The sequence below is a fragment of the Artibeus jamaicensis genome, unplaced genomic scaffold (assembly GCF_021234435.1).
Source record: "Artibeus jamaicensis isolate MK-2021 breed Jamaican fruit bat unplaced genomic scaffold, CSHL_Jam_final contig_332, whole genome shotgun sequence".
Classification (NCBI taxonomy): Eukaryota; Metazoa; Chordata; class Mammalia; order Chiroptera; family Phyllostomidae; genus Artibeus; species Artibeus jamaicensis.
In genome coordinates, this window is record NW_026521788.1 from 25,586,432 (window position 1) to 25,605,093 (window position 18,662).

The window sequence follows — 18,662 nt, forward strand, 5'->3', positions numbered from 1 at the left end:
TTTGTTCTCTGAAGTCACACTACCCAGTACATAGTCTGGTGCACAGCAGACATTTGCTATGTGTTTAGTGAATGGGATAACAGCCTATTTTTACTCTTAAATGCTTACCATTAGAGTAGTTTCTTGAATTTTGACCTGCTAGATAAGTAACATTACAGATGAGTTACTATAGAAAAATACTGAAGATATCTTGTGCTGTCAAAGCATGGTCAAGTTGATCAATTCTTGGGGTCTTGGGTGTGGAAGTGATAAGAACTGCAAAAAACTTGGGCATTTTTCATGAACAGTGTGGTAGTGCTTGATGGGTGTCAACTGTTGATACTACAGCCAGATGTCTATGAGTCAAACATACTTGTATGTTTGTGTGACCAGTATATTTTTCTTCTGTGTTACAGGTATTCTCTTAAAGCAAACGACCAAATCTTGGCCGAGGACAAGCACAAGGAACTGTAAGTGCATTAAACCAGAGATCGTAACATAGTTTACTCTGTCTTTGGAGTAGATGTATATGAATAATCTGACTTTTAGGATTGTATGGAATATAAAGATATAACACTGTGACCTTAATCCTAGTAGAATTAGGATATTTATACCCTGTAAGTTTCCAGGAAATAATTGTTCTTGAATGTACATTAAAATATGTAATATTATATTCTATAATTAGAAAATAGGTCATTTCATTCTCTTTCTCCAGATAAAACATTAAATTATCACTGTTAATTTTTGGCTCTTACTTTACTTCCCCACCCTCATGCTTAAGATAGAGAAATATAATTTTGTTTCTTTTGTTGCCTTATGAAACAGTGTGTTGTTATTGTTTAGCATAAGGTAAAACACTTTAAACAGTTTGAAATGTGAGTACAATTTTTGTTTCTTTTTGAAGTTCTTACCTTTTTATTTGTTAGATAAAAATAACTGTATGTGTGATTCTGGGATATCCCCATTGCTATTTTTGTGTTCTATAGTAGTATTTAAAAGATTACTACCTTATAGGGACTGCAAAGTTTTTAGTCAAAAATTACTGACTTGGGAGTTTTTAAAATTCACCTTACCTTAACCTTTTTAGTATCATAAGATAGTCTAAAGATGGGAGGTAAAAATTTTTTTTGTTTCAGCTTGCTAATTGGTCTACCTCTTTTTCTATTGTGCCATTAAAAAGTTCTGATAATCTTAGTTATTATACAAATAACTCATGTCTTCACTTCACCTTCAGGTTGGACCACACTTGATACTGTAGTACCTCATTTTCCATGGAAGATACAGTACTAGACCCCCAGTAGATGCCTAAAATCATGGATAGTACCAAATACTATATATACTATGTTTTTTTCCTGTATTTATATACCTATGATAAAGTTTAACTTATAAATTATACATTATGAAGTTAATTACAATAATAAAATAGAACAATTATGACAATATATTACAATAAAAGTTATGTGAATATGGTCTGTCTCTCTCTCATCTTACTGTATTATATTCCCCTTTCTTATGATGGTGATGTGAAACGATATAATGTCCGTGTGATGAGATGCTGTGAGGTGAATGATGTAGGTATTGTAACATAAGAGTAGGCTACTGTAAGGGTTACTTGAACACAAGCACTGTGATACCACAACAGTGGATCTGGTAACCCAGAGGGCTACTAAGTAGCTGTACAACTTGGATACACTGGGTCAGGGAAAGATTCACATCCTGGGTGGGACAGGCCTGGAGAGTGCAAGATTACATCATGCCACTCAGAATGGTATGATATATAAAACTTATTAATTGTTTATCTGGATTTTTTTCTCTTTCTATAACCAGAAAAACAACTTAGTGAAAGAAATTCTAAATGCACTAAATTTAAAGTGCTAACTTAATAGGCTTATCTATTACAAGGTGAACTGTTTCAACTTTATAGTCATAATGGTGAACTAAGTGAGCAAATATAATGTACATCTAAAGGTTGAATGAGCACAATTTTATTTTTTTAGTATAACATGAAGTCTTTTTAGTAACTAGTGGTTACATAGTAAGATTCTTATTCTTGTTAATATTGTTACTTGATTTGGTGTTAGTTGATTATCTTTGTTCTGTGGCTCCTGGTTCTCTGCCTTGTAGTTTTTAAAGTCTCAGTTGAATATGCCACTACAACACTAGCTTTTCATGAAAGCTGCTCATAATAACCTAATTTTTGTCCTTAAAATTAAAATAGCTAAGATCTCTTTGTGTGCAAGTCCAAGCTTTTTAAAATACTATAAGCTGGTCCTGACTGATGTTGGCTTGGTTGTTTGGGTGTCAGTCTGCGAAGTGAAAGGTCACTGGTTCATTCCATTCTTGCACATGCTTAGGTTGCAGGTTCAGTCCATGGTCAGAATGTGTATGAGAGGTAAAACTGATGGCCGTTTCTCTCTCACATCAATGTTTCTCTCCTTCTCTTTCTCCCTCCCTTCCCTTCTCTTTAAAAATAAATAAAATCTTTAAAAAATTAATAAGCTGTAGATATAAAACAAAATTTAATTATCCAATTAATAATTCCATGTTTTGTTTTCATAAAACATTATTGCTTCTTAATTCTAATATGTTAAAGACAGACTTGACTTATCATGATATTGCAAAAATGCAGTGATACCATCACATTAGCCCGCTTTTTGAAAATGCACCTTAATTCTGTGTGTACCAATAATAGTACAGTGATAAGTCTCATTATCTTGATAATATTTTAGGTGGTAAATATTAACTGCATTTTCATTAAAAATATTCTTAGTGTATTAAATGCGCTTTACAGATATACATGTTATTTGTCTGGGGAAGACTGACATGCAACAAAAACGGACAGATTGGTCAGCAGTGACAGTGACAGTTGTCTGTTTAATCAGAATGGTTTTTCCCAGGGTCCTGTTTCCTAATATTCTATATACTGAAGATTCTGGGGGTGATTTTGAGTAGGGAAAGTCAAGCAGTTAAATTTGTGGTAGGAACCACCCAAAACTATATATTTTATACTTTGCTCTATATGTGGTTCAGTAATGAACTGGTTGCATCAGTCTTCCGTAGATTTTGTTAGTCTATCAGCATTTTAGTTTTGTCAGTGGAGTAGTTTAAAATAAATTAGAAAAACATCACTATTTCATTCACTAAATATTCTTCACTCACCAGTGTGTGAGGTGCTATTGAAAGGAAGGATATTGACTTCATTTACAAATGAAGACTAACTCTCCAATTTAAGTACTTGACAGTTAAAAACAGTTTCACAATTAAAGATTTTGTAATTGTGGGTTTCTTATTGGACATATCAATAGTTATGGAACCATTTTGTTTGGTACTATAAATATCTGTTTGTTTTATGAATACCTAAATTTAATATTACCTTCAATAAAGATTAAGATAAAGAAAGTTAAAAGTTGGCTGGAGTTAGGGACAAATACCAAAGGCAATATAAATAAATCTAGAAGTATCTGTGCCACTTAACACAGGCAGGAGTAACTTGATATCTGATGTTTTTCAGTTGGCTGTACTATATGGGGAGAGCCTCTAGAAATGATTCACAGTTATTTACTTGACTTCTTAAGATAGCTGCCAAAAAATAAAAAATAAAATAAAATATAAAAAAAAAGATAGCTGCCAAGATAAAGAGGGAATTTTTATAAGCAATGTTTTGCTTTTCTGGATATGAGATATACTTTTCCTTTCTGAGATTGAATGAATTCTCTTTAATGATTTTTTATGTCAAAAGTTAATTTTTTTTCAGAATTTTTAAGTTTAAAAATTTTTGTCTCTCAATAATTATGATGGTCAATTTATGATTATGATGAAATGGGAGAAAATTAATAAGTTGTGTGAGGGGAATGATGCCAGGTACTGGACAGGACACCGTCAGGTCTTGATCTTCAGTGTAGTGTGAAAAATTATAAGTTTTTAGAGAACAGTACCCAATTTCTAAACTACCAGGGGAGATTTATAAGTATTTAAGTGACATCTTTAAGAATGTGTGAAGAGCAATTAGAAACAATCAGTGACATCTGACATGCTCTTATATCCATTATTATTACTGTTGTTACTGAGCAGTTCTTCAAAAACTTGAAGATTGTTTTATAAGAATAATATAAGAACTGATTGCCTATAAAGCTAGTAGATTTTGTTCATGGCAAAATGTATTTGCTTAATGCAAAAGTAGGAAAAACTCCTGGCAAGCAGAAGGTCAAAACTGAAATAAAGAACATCTAAGACCAACAAAGTTAAATGGTTATTGCTTTTCAACATGCATAAATAGGTACAGTATTTTTATGATTTCATTCTCAAAGTCCATTTTCTCCATATCTTTTAAATTATAGAACTTTGAATCTACAAATTAACTTTAGAACTAGTATCTGTAATTTATAGTGAAATTTTACAGTGATGAAGTAACTTGCACAGCTTACACTATAATGGCAAATGCTGGACCAGAATTCAAGTCTCCTGATTCTCATTTTAGTGTTTTTTTTCTGTTATACCAAGCAGCTCCCTAAATAAGCAGTGATTTTTTAATATAAAAGGGATTAATATCCGTTGCAAGACTCACTAACTGATTAAAATGAACCCAATAGCAATATGAAACCCAATGGCTGATTAATTTCATAGTACGTATTACGGTTTTAGAAACTTCCTCAGACTTCCTACTGAGTGAGTTGAAGAGAATCATCAAATACTACTTATGCCTGCCTTCAAAATGCAAGACATTTCCCATTCTTCCAGGGAGTGGGTATAACACAAAGATTTTTTTGCCAACTTTATTCTAAAAGCTTTTAGAGATGTTTAGGAATAAGAAAGATTCATAGCTGTAATGTAGTTAATTCATACATTTTACAGTCACATATTGTGTGGAGTAATTTTAAAATACTTTTGTCTTTTTTAACCTCATTTTCTTGAGCATTCTAGAACCCTTTCTCTAGAATACTACAATCCTTTTCTCTAGAATTTATTTGATTCTGTGTATAATACTTCCATTGGAAGTTTCATCCTAAAGCAAGTATTATGGATGAACTGTAACATGGGGTGAATGTTCAGGGGGCTCGACATGGAATGAAGAGAGTGCTGGTATGTTGAATTCTTTTCTCCTTGGTCTAAAACAAACAGGAACATTTTGAGAATGAACCTATGAAAGATAATACCTGAAAAATAAAGTAAGGGTATGCCAACACTGTCTGTATCCCCTTTGGGATTGAGAGACTTTTGGGGAATATAAACATTTTGGAGTTTTGGGAAATTTTTAGTATCTATTAGTGACTAATCTAATTTTGAAAATAATTGCTCTACTGAATATACTTACCGATTTCTTTTTTGAAAGTATTGAACAATTAAATAACACTTATGTATTAAAGGACAAGAAAAGAACATTATTTCAATTATTTTTCTGCTCTAATAATTTCACAGCAACCTTTTGAAGTAGATGTAATTACTCCCATTTTATAGAAAACTAAGGCATGGAGAAATTCTACCTTGTCTCATGGCAGAAAAGGATAGAGAGTGTGTTTTGATTTCAGATCTTTTTCTTATTGCTTTCTATTTTGCCTAAGTTCAGTAATTTAGGAAAAACAATATTTTTTACCTTTATGGAGGAATATTATTTAAAACATATATACCAACTTCACAGAGTGTTTAAAGGTATTTATGATGGGTATTATATTTTATAAGTTTTAATGTGGCTTACTTAGAAATGTGCCATAGTTTGTAGCCAATACTGTGTTTTTTATGGCTAAGATAAAATCTTAGAGGATAATCTGAGCTCATGTTGGTGAACAGAAATCCAATATTTCTGGCAGACTAGGTCTTTTTTTGAAGTTCTGTATGTTATTTATTCTCTGTGGTGCTAGCTCCCTCTGTAGAACTTCATTAAGATTGCAACTCAACTCTTCAATTATTTAGCAAAGTGGTTGAAACATTCATTACCTAGAATAGATTTTTTAATTTTCTTTTAAATTGTCTTTTATATGTTAATCACTTACAAGTGTTTTTCTTGTGAAAATATTACCTTTATGAAAATGTCTCACTTTGTATATATTAAATTTTTATAGCCTGTATGAAATTAAATTACCTTCCTTAAACATTCCTGCTACTTCAGTGCTTTGTTTGGGGAGGCCAGTGAGACTTGTGGTCTCTAAGTCTGTGTTGGGTGAGATCATAGGAGGTAGAATAAAGCCTGATGGAAAATTTGGATTAAAAAAAGTTTTATAGTTTAATTGGATTCTATATTTCATATTTGCAATTATCCCTTTCCCCCAGACTTTTAAAAGAATGTTGAATTGGATGGGAAAATATTCATTAAATGATTTTTTTCAGAAAAGACAAAAAATTACTGTATGGTAGAAAGAAAAAGAGAAATATTTTCTCAAGGTCCAAAGAAATGCAGAAAATTATGCCTCACATAATACTATTTGCATAAATTGATGTTCTTGTAAGGAAAATTTTTCATTACTAAATCCTACCACCAATATCCCTTTGTGGGGGTGTGGATGGATACTTCTTTTACTATCGTTTTTTCTCTGTTCTTTTGCAAACCATTTTATATTTAAACATTCAGTTGTTTAATTAGCTCTTAAAGATGTGTTCCCTACTGGAATGAGGGCAGAGGAAATGTAATTGGCTTTCAAGAAGGAATTGAAAAACATGGGCTAGCTGATGTTAACCATAAAACTAAGACTATGTACATGGTGTAATGACGAGGATAAGTAACAACTGAAATCTTTATGTTCTTTCAGTTTATAAAAAATTAATTGTACTCTTTTCTAAGTAGAATCAAAGGGTGTTGTTAGGATTGTGCATAAATAGGCTTTTAAACAATTTTATAGGATTTTATATTTAAAACCTTTGTTAATTCCAAACATTGATTATTCTGTTTAAGTATGATTTAGTTTACACAAGCACTGGCCTGCATTGTGGTGGTGCAAAGAAATTCAAGGATAGTTTTTATTCCTTTTATATTTGTTTACCGTGACTGAATTTGATACCAGAGGTTTGAAAGAATAGAGTTGAACCATTTTTATTAATACAATAAATCCACCCTTTGTTATCTTTGGGGCACATAGTATGCCCTTGAAATAGTAATATTGTTTTTCTATATCAGTGGAATTTTTATACTGGTAAATAAATATTTTATTGGGAGTTCTTATAGTTTGTATTCCTTTAAAATTTTTTTATTTTTAGAGAGGGGAAGAAGGGAGGGAGAAAAAAATGGGAGAGAAACATTCGTCTGAGAGAGAAACATCAGTTGGTTGCCTCTTGTATATGCCCTGACCAGGGATCCAACTGGTGACCTTTTGCTCTGGGGGATGATGTCCAACCAGTTGAGCCACACTGGTCTGGGTTATCTTTTATTTCTTTTAATCCTTATCAGAAGATGTGTTTATTGATTTTAGAGAGAGAGGAAGGGGTGGGGGAATGTGAAAGAGAGAGAAACATCGATCAGTTGCCTCCTGTGTATACCTACAGTCTAGGTCTGTGCCCTGACTGGGAATCAAACCTGCAACCTTTTGGGTGTATGGGACAACACTCAACCAAACCAGCCTTCTGGCCAGGGCAGTTTTTATTTTATTTATTTTTTATTTTTAAAATATATTTTATTGATTATGCCGTTACAGTTTTCCCATTTCTCCCCCTTCATTCCCCTCCACCCTGCACACCCCCTCCTTCCCACATTTCCTCCTTTAGTTCATGTCCATGTGTCATAAGTTCTTTAGCCTCTACATTTCCCACACTACTCTTGCCTTCCCCCTGTCTATTTTCCCCCCACTGTCTATGCTACTTATTCTCTGTACCTTCTCCCCCTCTCTCCTCCTCCCACTTACCTGTTGCTAACCCTCCTTGTGATCTCCATTTCCATGGCTCCACTCCTGATTTAGCTGTCCACTTAATTTGCTTTTGTTTTAGGTGTGGTTGTTAATAACTGTGAGTTTGCCGTCCTTTCACTGTTCATATTTTTAATTTTTTTCTTAGGTAAGTCTCTTTAACATTTCATATAATAATGGCTTGGTGATCATGAATTTCCTAAATTTAACCTTCTCTGAGAAGCACTTTATCTGCCCTCTATTCTAAATGAAAGCTTTGCCAGATAGCGCAATCTTGGTTGTAGGTCCTTGCTTTTCATGATTTGGAATACTTCTTTGCAGCTCCTTCTTGCCCGTAAGGTCTCTTTTGAGAAATCAGCTGACAGTCTGATGGGTACTCCTTTGTAGGTGACTGTCCCCTTATCTCTTGCTGCTTCTAGGATTCTCTCCTTCATTTTAATCTTGGCTAATGTAATTATGATGTGCCTTGGTGTGTTCCTTCTTGGGTCCACCTTCTTTGGGACTCTCTGGGCTTCCTGGACTTCCTGGAAGTCTATTTCCTTTGCCTGATTGGGTAAGTTCTCCTTTATTATGGTTTCAAGTAAGTTTTCCACTTGTTGCTCTTCCTCTTCCCCATTCTGATACCCCTATAATTTGGATGCTGGATCATTTAAAGATGTCCTGAAGGTTCCTAAGTCTCTCCTCCTTTTTTTGAATTCTTGGTTCTTCATTCTTTTTTGTTTGTTTTTTTGCTTTCTTCCCTCTGCTTTACTCAATTGATTTGCATCCCAGTTTTCTTTCCATCACTATTGGTTCCCTGTGCATTTTGCTTGATTTCACTTAGTGTAGCCTTCATTTTTTCATCTAATTTGTGACCAACATCAACCAGTTCTGTGAGCATCCTGATCACCAGTGTTTTGAACTGTGCATCAGATAGGTTGGCTATCTCTTTGTTGCTTAAAAGTATTGACTCTGGGGCTTTGATATGTTGTTGTGTTTGAGCTATAATTTTCTGGTCTGGTTGTGCCTGTTACATATGAGGGATGGAGCCTTAGGTGTTCATCAGGTCAGGGCAATGCAGTCAACTCAGTCACTGGGTTGTGATGCTGTATGTGGGAACAGGTCAGAGAGGGGACAATGGCGCTTGCTCTGCTCTCTTTCAGATTTCAGTCTTTGCTGCTTCCCACAAGCAAATTGGGCTCTTCTGGTGCTGGTTCCCGGATGGGTGGGCTTGTGTATGTTCTAGGACCCTGTGGGTCTCTCCAACGGACTCCTGTGAGGCTGGGAGTCTCTCCCAGCACCTCAACCTCTGCAAGTTTTTTTAATTGGTGCTTTTAGGCTTTATTTCCTGGTGCTGGGGCCCTGGGTTGCGTGGTTTGTCTCACTGTCTGTTTTTGTCTAGTTTATCTGCTCGGCAATGTGTGTCTGTGGTCTGCTGGCCACCTTGTGCACCTCACTAGGTCTGCTCGTTTCCTCCGTGCCCAGGGTCTGCCAGCCACTGCTTTTTCCTGCTGGGACCCCTCTGCCAGCTGCTGACTCTGCCCCTCTTACTGGTCTAGATGAATGGTTCATTGTTGTTGGACTTTGGTACAGTTCAATTTTCTGTCTGTTCTGGTTGTGTTTTTGTTTCTGAATCTTTGTTGTTCTTAAATTTGGTTGTGTGAGGAGGTACAGTGTTTCCACCTATACCTCCATCTTGGCTACATTGTTCTTTAGATTTCACATATATGTGAAAGGCCATGGTCAGTCTTTTTTTTTTTTAATTTCTCAGTTATTTCTTTATGAATGATAACCAAATTTCCCAGCAGATTCCTTTAAGAAAATCAGGTAGACTCCTAAGATATAATTCAGTGCCTCTTTCATTATTCCTTAAATATTACCGACTTAACATTTCTTAGCAGAGAACAAAAAACTGTTTTTTTTTTCTCCAACATTTGGATTGACTGTTTATAAGTGCATCTAATTCTAGGAGCTATCTATTGTTGGTGATAAAATTTGGGATAATGTCTGTGATTGCCCACTTAGGTCTGGATCTGGAAGAATGATTTTATGCCAAGTTTAGGCTTCTTTATTTAGAGTTCCTTCTTATTTTAAAATATGTAGATGAGGGCATGAACTTTTTCAGCACTAGTTCTTTCTAAAGTCAGGAAGTTTATATACTACTTGTATTATGATGCCTTTGTAAGTAAGAGGTACTCAGAAGAGAATGACTTAATCTGTAAATGAAAACTTAATATTACAATAAATATGGAGGTAAGAGTTGGTTAATTATTCAGTAATTCAGGACCGTCATCCCGGAGCCCCGGGTCTTTTTGTCTCCGGGTCTTTTTGTCTCTCTGCTAATCATTCCTAGTGTCTTTTAGGCTGATACTCCTCATGGTTACAAATGACTGTTGCTGTTCTTAAAGGTCTGATCTAGTTGCTAATATCTAGAGACTCACAGGAAAATCTTGTCTTCTAAAAGCATTTATATTTTATTGATTATGATATTATAGTTGTCCCAATTTTTCCCCTTTGCCCCTGCCTCCTTCAGGCAATCCCCACATTTATGTTCATGTCCATGGGTCAAGCATATAAGTTCTTTAGCTTCTCCGTTTTCTATGCTGTACTTTACATTCCCATGAGTATTCTGTAACTACCAATTTGTGCTTCTTTCACTTTTTCACCTACTCCTCCAATTCCTCCTCCCATCTGACAGCCATCACTGTTCTTTCTCTTTATAATTCTGTCTCTGTTCTTCCTCTTTGCTTAGTTTGTTTTTTAGATTCAGTTGTAGATTGGTATGTATTTATTGCCATTTTATTGTTCATAGCTTTGATCTTTTTTTTCTTAAGTACCTTTAACATTTCATATAATAATGGTTTGGTGATGATAAACTCCTTTAGCTTTTTCTTGTCTGGGAGGCTCTTTATCTGCCCTTCAATTCCAAATGATAGCTTTGCTGGATAGAGAATTTTCGTTATAGGTCCTTGCTTTTCAACACTTCGAATATTTCTTTTTTAGAAATAATATATTATTGATTATGTTATTGAAGTCCAAATTTTCCCCCTCACTCTTCTTTCTGACAACGGTGTTGAATTTGTGGCTAACTCGGAGTGATTAAACAATTTAGAGTTGCCATTCATCACATACTGGGAAGTGAGTGATTTGTATTCGAGTGCTGATGTGAAGGCAGCTGAAGAATCTTTGAAACTCTAGATAAGTTGATTGTGGAGGATAATTACTTGCCAGAGCAAATATTTGATATGGATGAAACCTCCCTATTTGGAAATGGATGCATGAAGAGACTTTCATGCATAAGGAAGCCAAGTTAATTCTAGGTTTCAAGGATTTTGAGGACAGGATAACAGTCTTGCTTGGGGGCAGTGTTGCAGGCTGCAGATGGAACCCTTCGTGAGGTGGCACAGTGGGCACCCCAGGGCCCGCAAGCACCTCAGTAAGCACACACTGCCAGTGCACTGCAGGAGCAATAAGATGCCCTCTTGAGTTAGTTGCTAGGTCAGTAAAATGGAGAAGTACTGTTAGGTTAATAAGATCTCTTATGATTTTGCTTATTGTTGATAATGTCTCCAGAAATCCTCCTTTTTTTTGGGTGTTCTTCATCCCAATATCAAAGTGGTATTTCTCTCTTTAGACACCACTTCCTTGATCCAACACATGGATCAAGGAGTTATAGCAGCTTTTAAGGCCTACTACTACCTGATGAGGACCTTTGCCCAGTCTAGTGTTGCAACTGAGGAAGGCCTGAATACAGTTGTCAAGTATTTAAACATCTATGACTGCATCCAGAAACTTGCTTGAGCTTGGGATGATGTCACCAAGGAGTGTATGAATGGAAGAAGAAACTCAAAAGATTTGTCCTTGACTTGAAGGGATTTGCCAAGGTTGAGAGGTTGCAAAAATCGACAAGGCTTTGGTTGAGGTGGCAAAGAACTTGAACTTGGGTGTGAATGAGGATGATATCAAGGAGTTCATAGAGGTGGTTTCTGAGGAACTAACTAAAGAGGAGTTGTTGCAACTGGAATAGGAATATATAGCTGAAGAAGAGGCAAGAGTTGGGAACAAGAGAAGAAAAAGAAGAACCCTAAAAAAAATCATAGTGATAGGTTTAGCACAAGTTTTTATAGACTTCAAGAAGCTCCTTAAAAAGTTTGAAACATGAATCCTAACACTGAAAGTTATTACTAATAGAGAATACTCATGGTGCATTATCTTCTTATAAGCAAATCTGTGATGAAGAAAATAAACAACTATGGACATATTTCTGAAAAGAGTGAAACCTCCTCTGGATGATCCGTAGGTAGGTCCTTTGGATGTGTTACAAAGAAAAGGCATTGCTATCTTTGAAGATGAGAGCTCTGTGCATGCTATTGCCCCTGAAGACCTTCCAGTGGGACAAGATTCGGAGGTGGAAGTCAGTGATATAGATGATCCTGACCCTATGTTGATGTAGGCTAATGTGTGTGTGTGTCTTAGTTTTTATTTTATTTATTTAAAAAAAGATTTTTATTTATTTATTTTTAGAGAGAGGGAAAGGGAGGTGGCGGGGGAGAGAGAGCGAGAGCAAAACATCAGTGTGTGGTAGCCTCTCATGTGCTCCCTGCTGGGGACCTGGTCTGCAACCCAGACATGTGCCCTGACTGGGAATTGAACTGGCAATGCTTGGTTTGCAGGCTGGCACTCAGTCCACTGAGCCACACCAGCCAGGGCTATGTCTTAGTTTTTAAAGGTAAAAGTTTAAAAAGTAGAAAACAATGTAAAAATACAAAAACACTTATAGAATAAGGATATAAAGATAGTATTTTTGTATAGCTGTGCAGTGTGCTTGTATTTTAAGTGAAATGTTTTACAAAACAGTTGGAAAGTTTAAAAATTTTTTAAAGTTTATAAAGTAAAGCAGTTACAGTAAGCTAAGGTTAACTTATTGAAGGAAGATAAATATTTTTAGTAAATTTAGTGTAGCTTAAATGTTCATGTTTATGAACCCTACAGTAGTGTACAGTTATGTTGTAGGCCTTCACATTCACTCACCACTCACTGACTTACCCAGAGCAACTTCCAGTCCTGCAAGCTGCATTTATGGTATAGGTATACTATTTTTTTATTTCTTATACCATATTTTTATTTCTTTTTCTAAGTATATTTTATTGATTATGCTATTATAGTTGTTCCAATTTTTATTTCTTTGCCCCCTCTGCCTGGTACCCACCTTCCCTCCAGCAATCTCCACACTTACTTCATGTCCATGGGTTGTGCATATAAGTTCTTTGACTTCTCCATTTCCTATAGTGTTCTTACATCCCCCTATTTTTTACCTACCAATTATGCTTCTTAATTCCTACATCTTGTCTGTCTTCTTCCCCTTACCTCTCCCAGCTGGTAACCCTCCAAATGATCTCTGTGTCTATAATTCTGTTCCTATTCTGGTTGTTTGCTTAATTTGTTTGTTTTAGATTCAGTTGTTGATAGTTGTAAGTTTGTTGTCATTTCAGTGTTCATAGTTTTGACCTTCTTTTTCTTAGATAAGTCCCTTTAACATTTCATATAATAATGGTTTGGTGATGACAAATTCTTTTAGGTCTACATTGTCTGGGAAGTTCTTTATCTGCCCTTCCATTCTAAATGATAGTTTTGTTGGATAGAGTGATTTAGGTTGTTAGTCCTTGCTTTTCATCATTTTAAATACAGGTTGCCAGTCCCTTCTTGACTACAAAGTTTCTTTTGAGAAAACAGCTGTCAGTATTATGGGAACTCCCCTATAGGTAACTAACTGCTTTTCTTTTGCTGCTTTTAAGATTCTCTGTTTATGTTTAACCTTTGGCAGTTTAATTATGATATGTCTTGGAGTGGGCCTCTTTGCATCCATCCTGTTTGGGAGACTCTTGTGCTTCTTGGACTTCCTTGTCTATTTCATTCACCAAATTAGGGAATTTCTCTTTCATTATTTTTTCAAGTAAGTTTTCAATTTCTTGCTCTTCTTCTTCTCCTTTTGGCATCCCAGTGATTCGGATGTTGGCACATTTGGAGATGTCACAGAATTTTTTTATGCTATCCTTATCCTTGCTTTTTTTTTTTTGAGCTCTTGTTTCTTCTCTCTGTTCTTTTTGAATGTTAATTTCTGTCTTATGTTCCAAATCATTGATTCATATTTCAGCTTCCTTCCTTCACTTGGTTCCCTGTGAATTTTGCTTTATTCCACTTAATGTAACCTTCATTTCTTCCTTTATGTTGTTGCTATAATCAATGAATTCTTTGAGCATCCTGATCATCAGTGTTTTGAACTCTGAGTGTGATAGGTTGGCTATCTCCATTTCATTTAGTTCTTTATCTGGGGCTTCGTTCTGTTCTTTCATTTGGGCCATATTTCTTTGTCTCCTCAATTTGGCAGGCTCTTTGTGTTTCTGTGTAATAGGTAGAGCTGCTTTGACTTCCTGTCTTGGCACACCTCTTAAGTCCTATGGGGCAAAGCCTTAGTTATTCACCAGGGCTGGGCAACCCAGTTCATTGCTTTGTGCCTCTGTGTAGGGGGAGGGCTTGGAGTAGGGACAGTGCCACTGCATGGCTTTTAGAGGTTTGCCTGGTCTTCTCCTATTTCCAGCTACTTCACCAACTTTCTGTATGTGACTGGCACCCTTCCAGCTGTTGCCCTGGTGGTGAATCCCAGAGTGGATGCATTTGCACATGTTCTGGGCCCTTTAAATGGACTCTTCTGAGAAGCCAGCAGTTTCTTCTGCCACCCAAAACTCCACTGGTTTTTACAACCAGAAGTTATGGGGCTTTGTCTTCCTTGCACTGGAACCCTGGGCAGTACAATATGGCCTGGGGCTGGGATTGCTAGCTCCCCAGTTACCCTTCCTAGTTTTTATCCACCACATGTGCATGTTGGACCACCTGTTCTGCTGCGGCACCCTTGTCCATGCCACACCCATCTCTTCATCTCTCTGCCAGACCTCAGAGTCTCCACACCCCCTCTCTCTCTGGAGAAAGAAAGCCGTAATTATGGCTTCTTTAAATACTTGGTTGTTGGACTTTTCATACAGCTTAATTTCCTGGGAGTTTTGTGTGTTGTTTTTAGGTTAGTTGTAATTCTTGTGGTTACACGAGGAGGCGAAGCATGTCTACCTATGCCTCCATCTTGACTGGAAGTCTTGACTGGAAGTACTTTTTAAATGTTTAGATATACAAATATTACTGTTACAGTAGCCTAAATGTTCAGTATAGTAACATACTGTACAGGTTCGTAGCCTAGGAGCAATAGGCTATATGATGTAGCCCAGCTGTGTAGTAGGCTGTGCCATCTGGGTTTGTGTAAGTGCACTCTGTGATGTTCGTACAATGATGAAATTGCCCAGTGACACATTTCTCAGAATGTGTCTTCATATTAGGTAACACATGACTGTATAGTTGCGGTGTTTTTTGTTTGTTTAGGTTTAAAATCTTAATAGTTGGGGGAATTTTATTCCAGACTATTATAAATTATCGCTCAGTTACTTATTTGGAATTATTTTACTCAGTCACTTAATAAAGGTAGCATTAGGTCTTCATAAAATTAATATTGTCTCCTATGTAAAAAGGTATAGATTAGCTATGGATGAAAGAGATGACTAAGGGGTCTAATCCACCTTGAAGAAAGAATAAATGTAGAATTCAGTAATCTCTGGAAAAAGTGAGAGGAAATGTTATATTTTCTACTTATTATATTTAAGATTGTTTAACAATTGTGAGTATATAATTAAATTATTCTAATTTAATTATCTTTGAATTAGTTTATAATAACCAAACAACAAATACTCAATTTGCCTTGCATATGAAAAACTTTCTAAATATAATTTTCATAAAATTTGTATATATTTATGCTTTTCATTTTTTTCCTTCTTTTTTTAAAATATATTTTATTGATTATGCCATTACAGTTGTTCTATTCCCCCTTCATTCCCCTCCACCCTGCATACCCCCTCCCCCACCATTCCCCCGTTTCGTTTATGACCATGTGTCTCAAGTTCTTTAGATTCTATATTTCCCATACTATTCTTGCCCCCCCCTATCTACTTTCTACCTACTATCTATGCTACTTATTTTGTATACCTTCTCCCCTCCTTCTCCTTCTCCCACTCCCCTGTTGCTAACCCTCCATATGATCTTCATTTCTATGGTTCTGCTCCTGATCTAGCTAGCCTCTTAGTTTGCTTTTGTTTTAGCTGTGGTTCTTAATAACTGTGAGTTTGCTGTCCTTTCACTGTTCATCTTTTTTATCTTCTTTTTCTTAGGTAAGTCCCTTTAACATTTCATATAATAAGGGCTTGGTGATGATGAACTCCTTGAATTTGATCTTATCTGAGAAGCACTTTATCTGCCCTTCCATTCTGAATGAAAGCTTTGCTGGATAGATCAATCTTGGATGTAGGTCTTTGGATTTCATGACTTGGAATACTTCTTTCCAGCCCCTTCTTGCCTGTAAGGTCTCTTTTGAGAAATCCACTGACAGTCTGATGGGAACTCCTTTGTAGGTGACTGTCCCCTTCTCTCTTGCTGCTTCTAGGATTCTCTCCTTCATTTTAATCTTGGTTAATGTAATTATGATGTGGCTTGGTGTGTTCCTCCTTGGGTCCAACTTCTTTGGGACTCTCTGAGCTTCCTGGATTTCCTGGAAGTCTATTTCCTTTGCCAGATTGGGGAAGTTCTCCTTGATTATTTGTTCAAATAAGTGTTCCACTGGTGGCTGTTCCTCTTCCCCTTCTGGCACCCCTATAATTCAGATGTTGGAATGTTTAAAGATGTCCTGAAGGTTCCTCAGCCTCTCCTCATTTTTTTGAATTCTTGTTTTTTCATCCTTTTCTGTTTGGTCATTTTTTTTCCTCTTTCTGGTCCACTCCATTGATTTGCATCCCAGTTTTCTTTCCATCACTATTGGTTCCCTGTGCATTTTGCTTGATTTCACTTAGTGTAGCCTTCATTTTTTCATCTAATTTGTGACCAACATCAACCAGTTCTGTGAGCATCCTGATCACCAGTGTTTTGAACTGTGCATCCAAAAGTTTGGCTGTTTCTTTGTTGCTTAGAATTATCGGCTCTGGGGCTCTGAGTTGTTCTTGAGCCATGTTTTGATCTGTTCATGCCTGTTACATAGGAGGAGCGGAGCCTTAGTTCACCAGGGCGGGGCCACCTAGGTCGCTGGTTTGTGATACTGTATGTGGGGGCGGGGTCAGAGAGGGACAATGGAGGCTCTCTCTGCAGCCTCTCGCTACTGGGGCCTGCGTGGTCTGTCTCACTGCTCGATCCTTCACTGGTTTATCGGTTTGGCTGAAGGGTTCGTTGTTTTTAGACTTCCGTATAGTTCAGTTTTCTGAGGTTTGGCTATGTTTTTGTTGCTAAAACTTTGTTGTTTTTAAACTTAGTTGTGTGAGAAGGCACAGTGCTTCCACCTACGCCTCCATCTTGGCAGAAGTCGTAACAGTTCCTTAAGGATTATAGTAGTATCTAATTTTACAGTATTCTTGAAAAGTGGGTATTTTTTACCTCTCTTCAAGACTTTCATATTATTTTTAACTTATTGTTATCTTTTGCATCTTTGTTATTTTTTTTCCTTGTTCATTCTTATTATGCCCTCTGGCATAGTTATATTACGCCCTCAGGCATTAGCATAGTATAATTTATAATTTTTTAGTAGGATATCTCTCAGGTTTTTTAAAGTGATTAAACATTTTTTAGGGGTAGAAATTGTCATTTGTATTCTTAGTACTTAGCAGGCTCTTATAGTTGTTGGCTGACTTGAGAACTATATTTATAATAATATTTCACTATTTTCCATTAGTTTATAAATGAGGGAATTTTGTGTTGTTCTTGGACTTATGATCTGTAAAATATTTTCTAAATGATATATGTAATTTTATAATTGTTTTACCTGAGTTTGCTTAAGGCAAATATTTATTTTAAAAGTGTAATTATTTAGCCTTGAAAACCCACTGTTAGTTATTTGGAAAAATGAATAATGTATAATATGAAGCACTTCTTTTATTGCTATTTTCATGTTATACTATCTGGGAAATCTCTAGACGAATTTATAGGTCTGTTACCTAGCTTCTTTGTTCTGTGTGGAATGATTTATTGGTATTGTAAAACAGAATTTACCAGTAAGAATATAGGTAGAATTCTGGGAATCATCTCACTGACTTTGTAACCGGTATCATTGTAACAGCATTAATCACTGTTATTAATTATTACCCTTTGAAAGTTCACATTTGTAAAGTAAAGTAAATGAAGCCATTCATTATACAGGTGTAATTTCAGGAATGACTTAGGGTACAGTTTAATGTCAATCTTTAGGAATTTTATTGAAAACCTTTTTTATTTTTATTTATTTATTTAAAAGATTTTATTTGTTTATCTTTAGAGGGGAAGGGAAGGAGAGAGGGAGAGAAACATCAATGTATGGTTGCCTTTTGTGTGTCCCCTGCTGGGAACTGGCCTGCACGGAACCAGCCTGCAACCCAGGCATGTGCCCTGACTGGGAATCGAACCACGATCCTTTGATTCACAGGCCCGCGCTAAATCCACTGAGCTACACAAGCCAGGGCTAAAACCTTTTTTTAAAAAATAGACTTAGGGATGGTTCTAAGGCCCTCGGCTTATGGCCCTTTCATGTGAAAAATATTTGGTGATAGAATGGAAAGGTAGATAAAGTGCTTCTCAGATAAGGTCAAGTTAAAGGAGTTCATCATCACCAAACCCTTATTATGTGAAATGTTAAAGGGATTTATCTAAGAAAAAAATCTAAGATAAAAAATATGAGCAGTAAAATAACAGTAGACTCACAATTATTAACAACCACACCTAAAACAAAAGCAAACTAAGCAAACAACTAGAACTGGAACAGAACCA

The 18,662-nt window shown here is 36.0% G+C and overlaps 1 protein-coding gene across 2 annotated transcripts in view; it reads left to right on the forward strand.

Moving 5' to 3' along the window:
- Positions 1–18,662, forward strand: part of ADK (adenosine kinase) — a 596,970-nt gene that overhangs the window by 79,815 nt on the left and 498,493 nt on the right. For both annotated transcript variants that reach the window (XM_037130487.2, XM_037130488.2), the window contains exon 3: positions 396–449. In XM_037130487.2, coding sequence (XP_036986382.1) covers positions 396–449 — 54 coding nt within the window. The remainder of the gene's footprint in view (positions 1–395; positions 450–18,662) is intronic.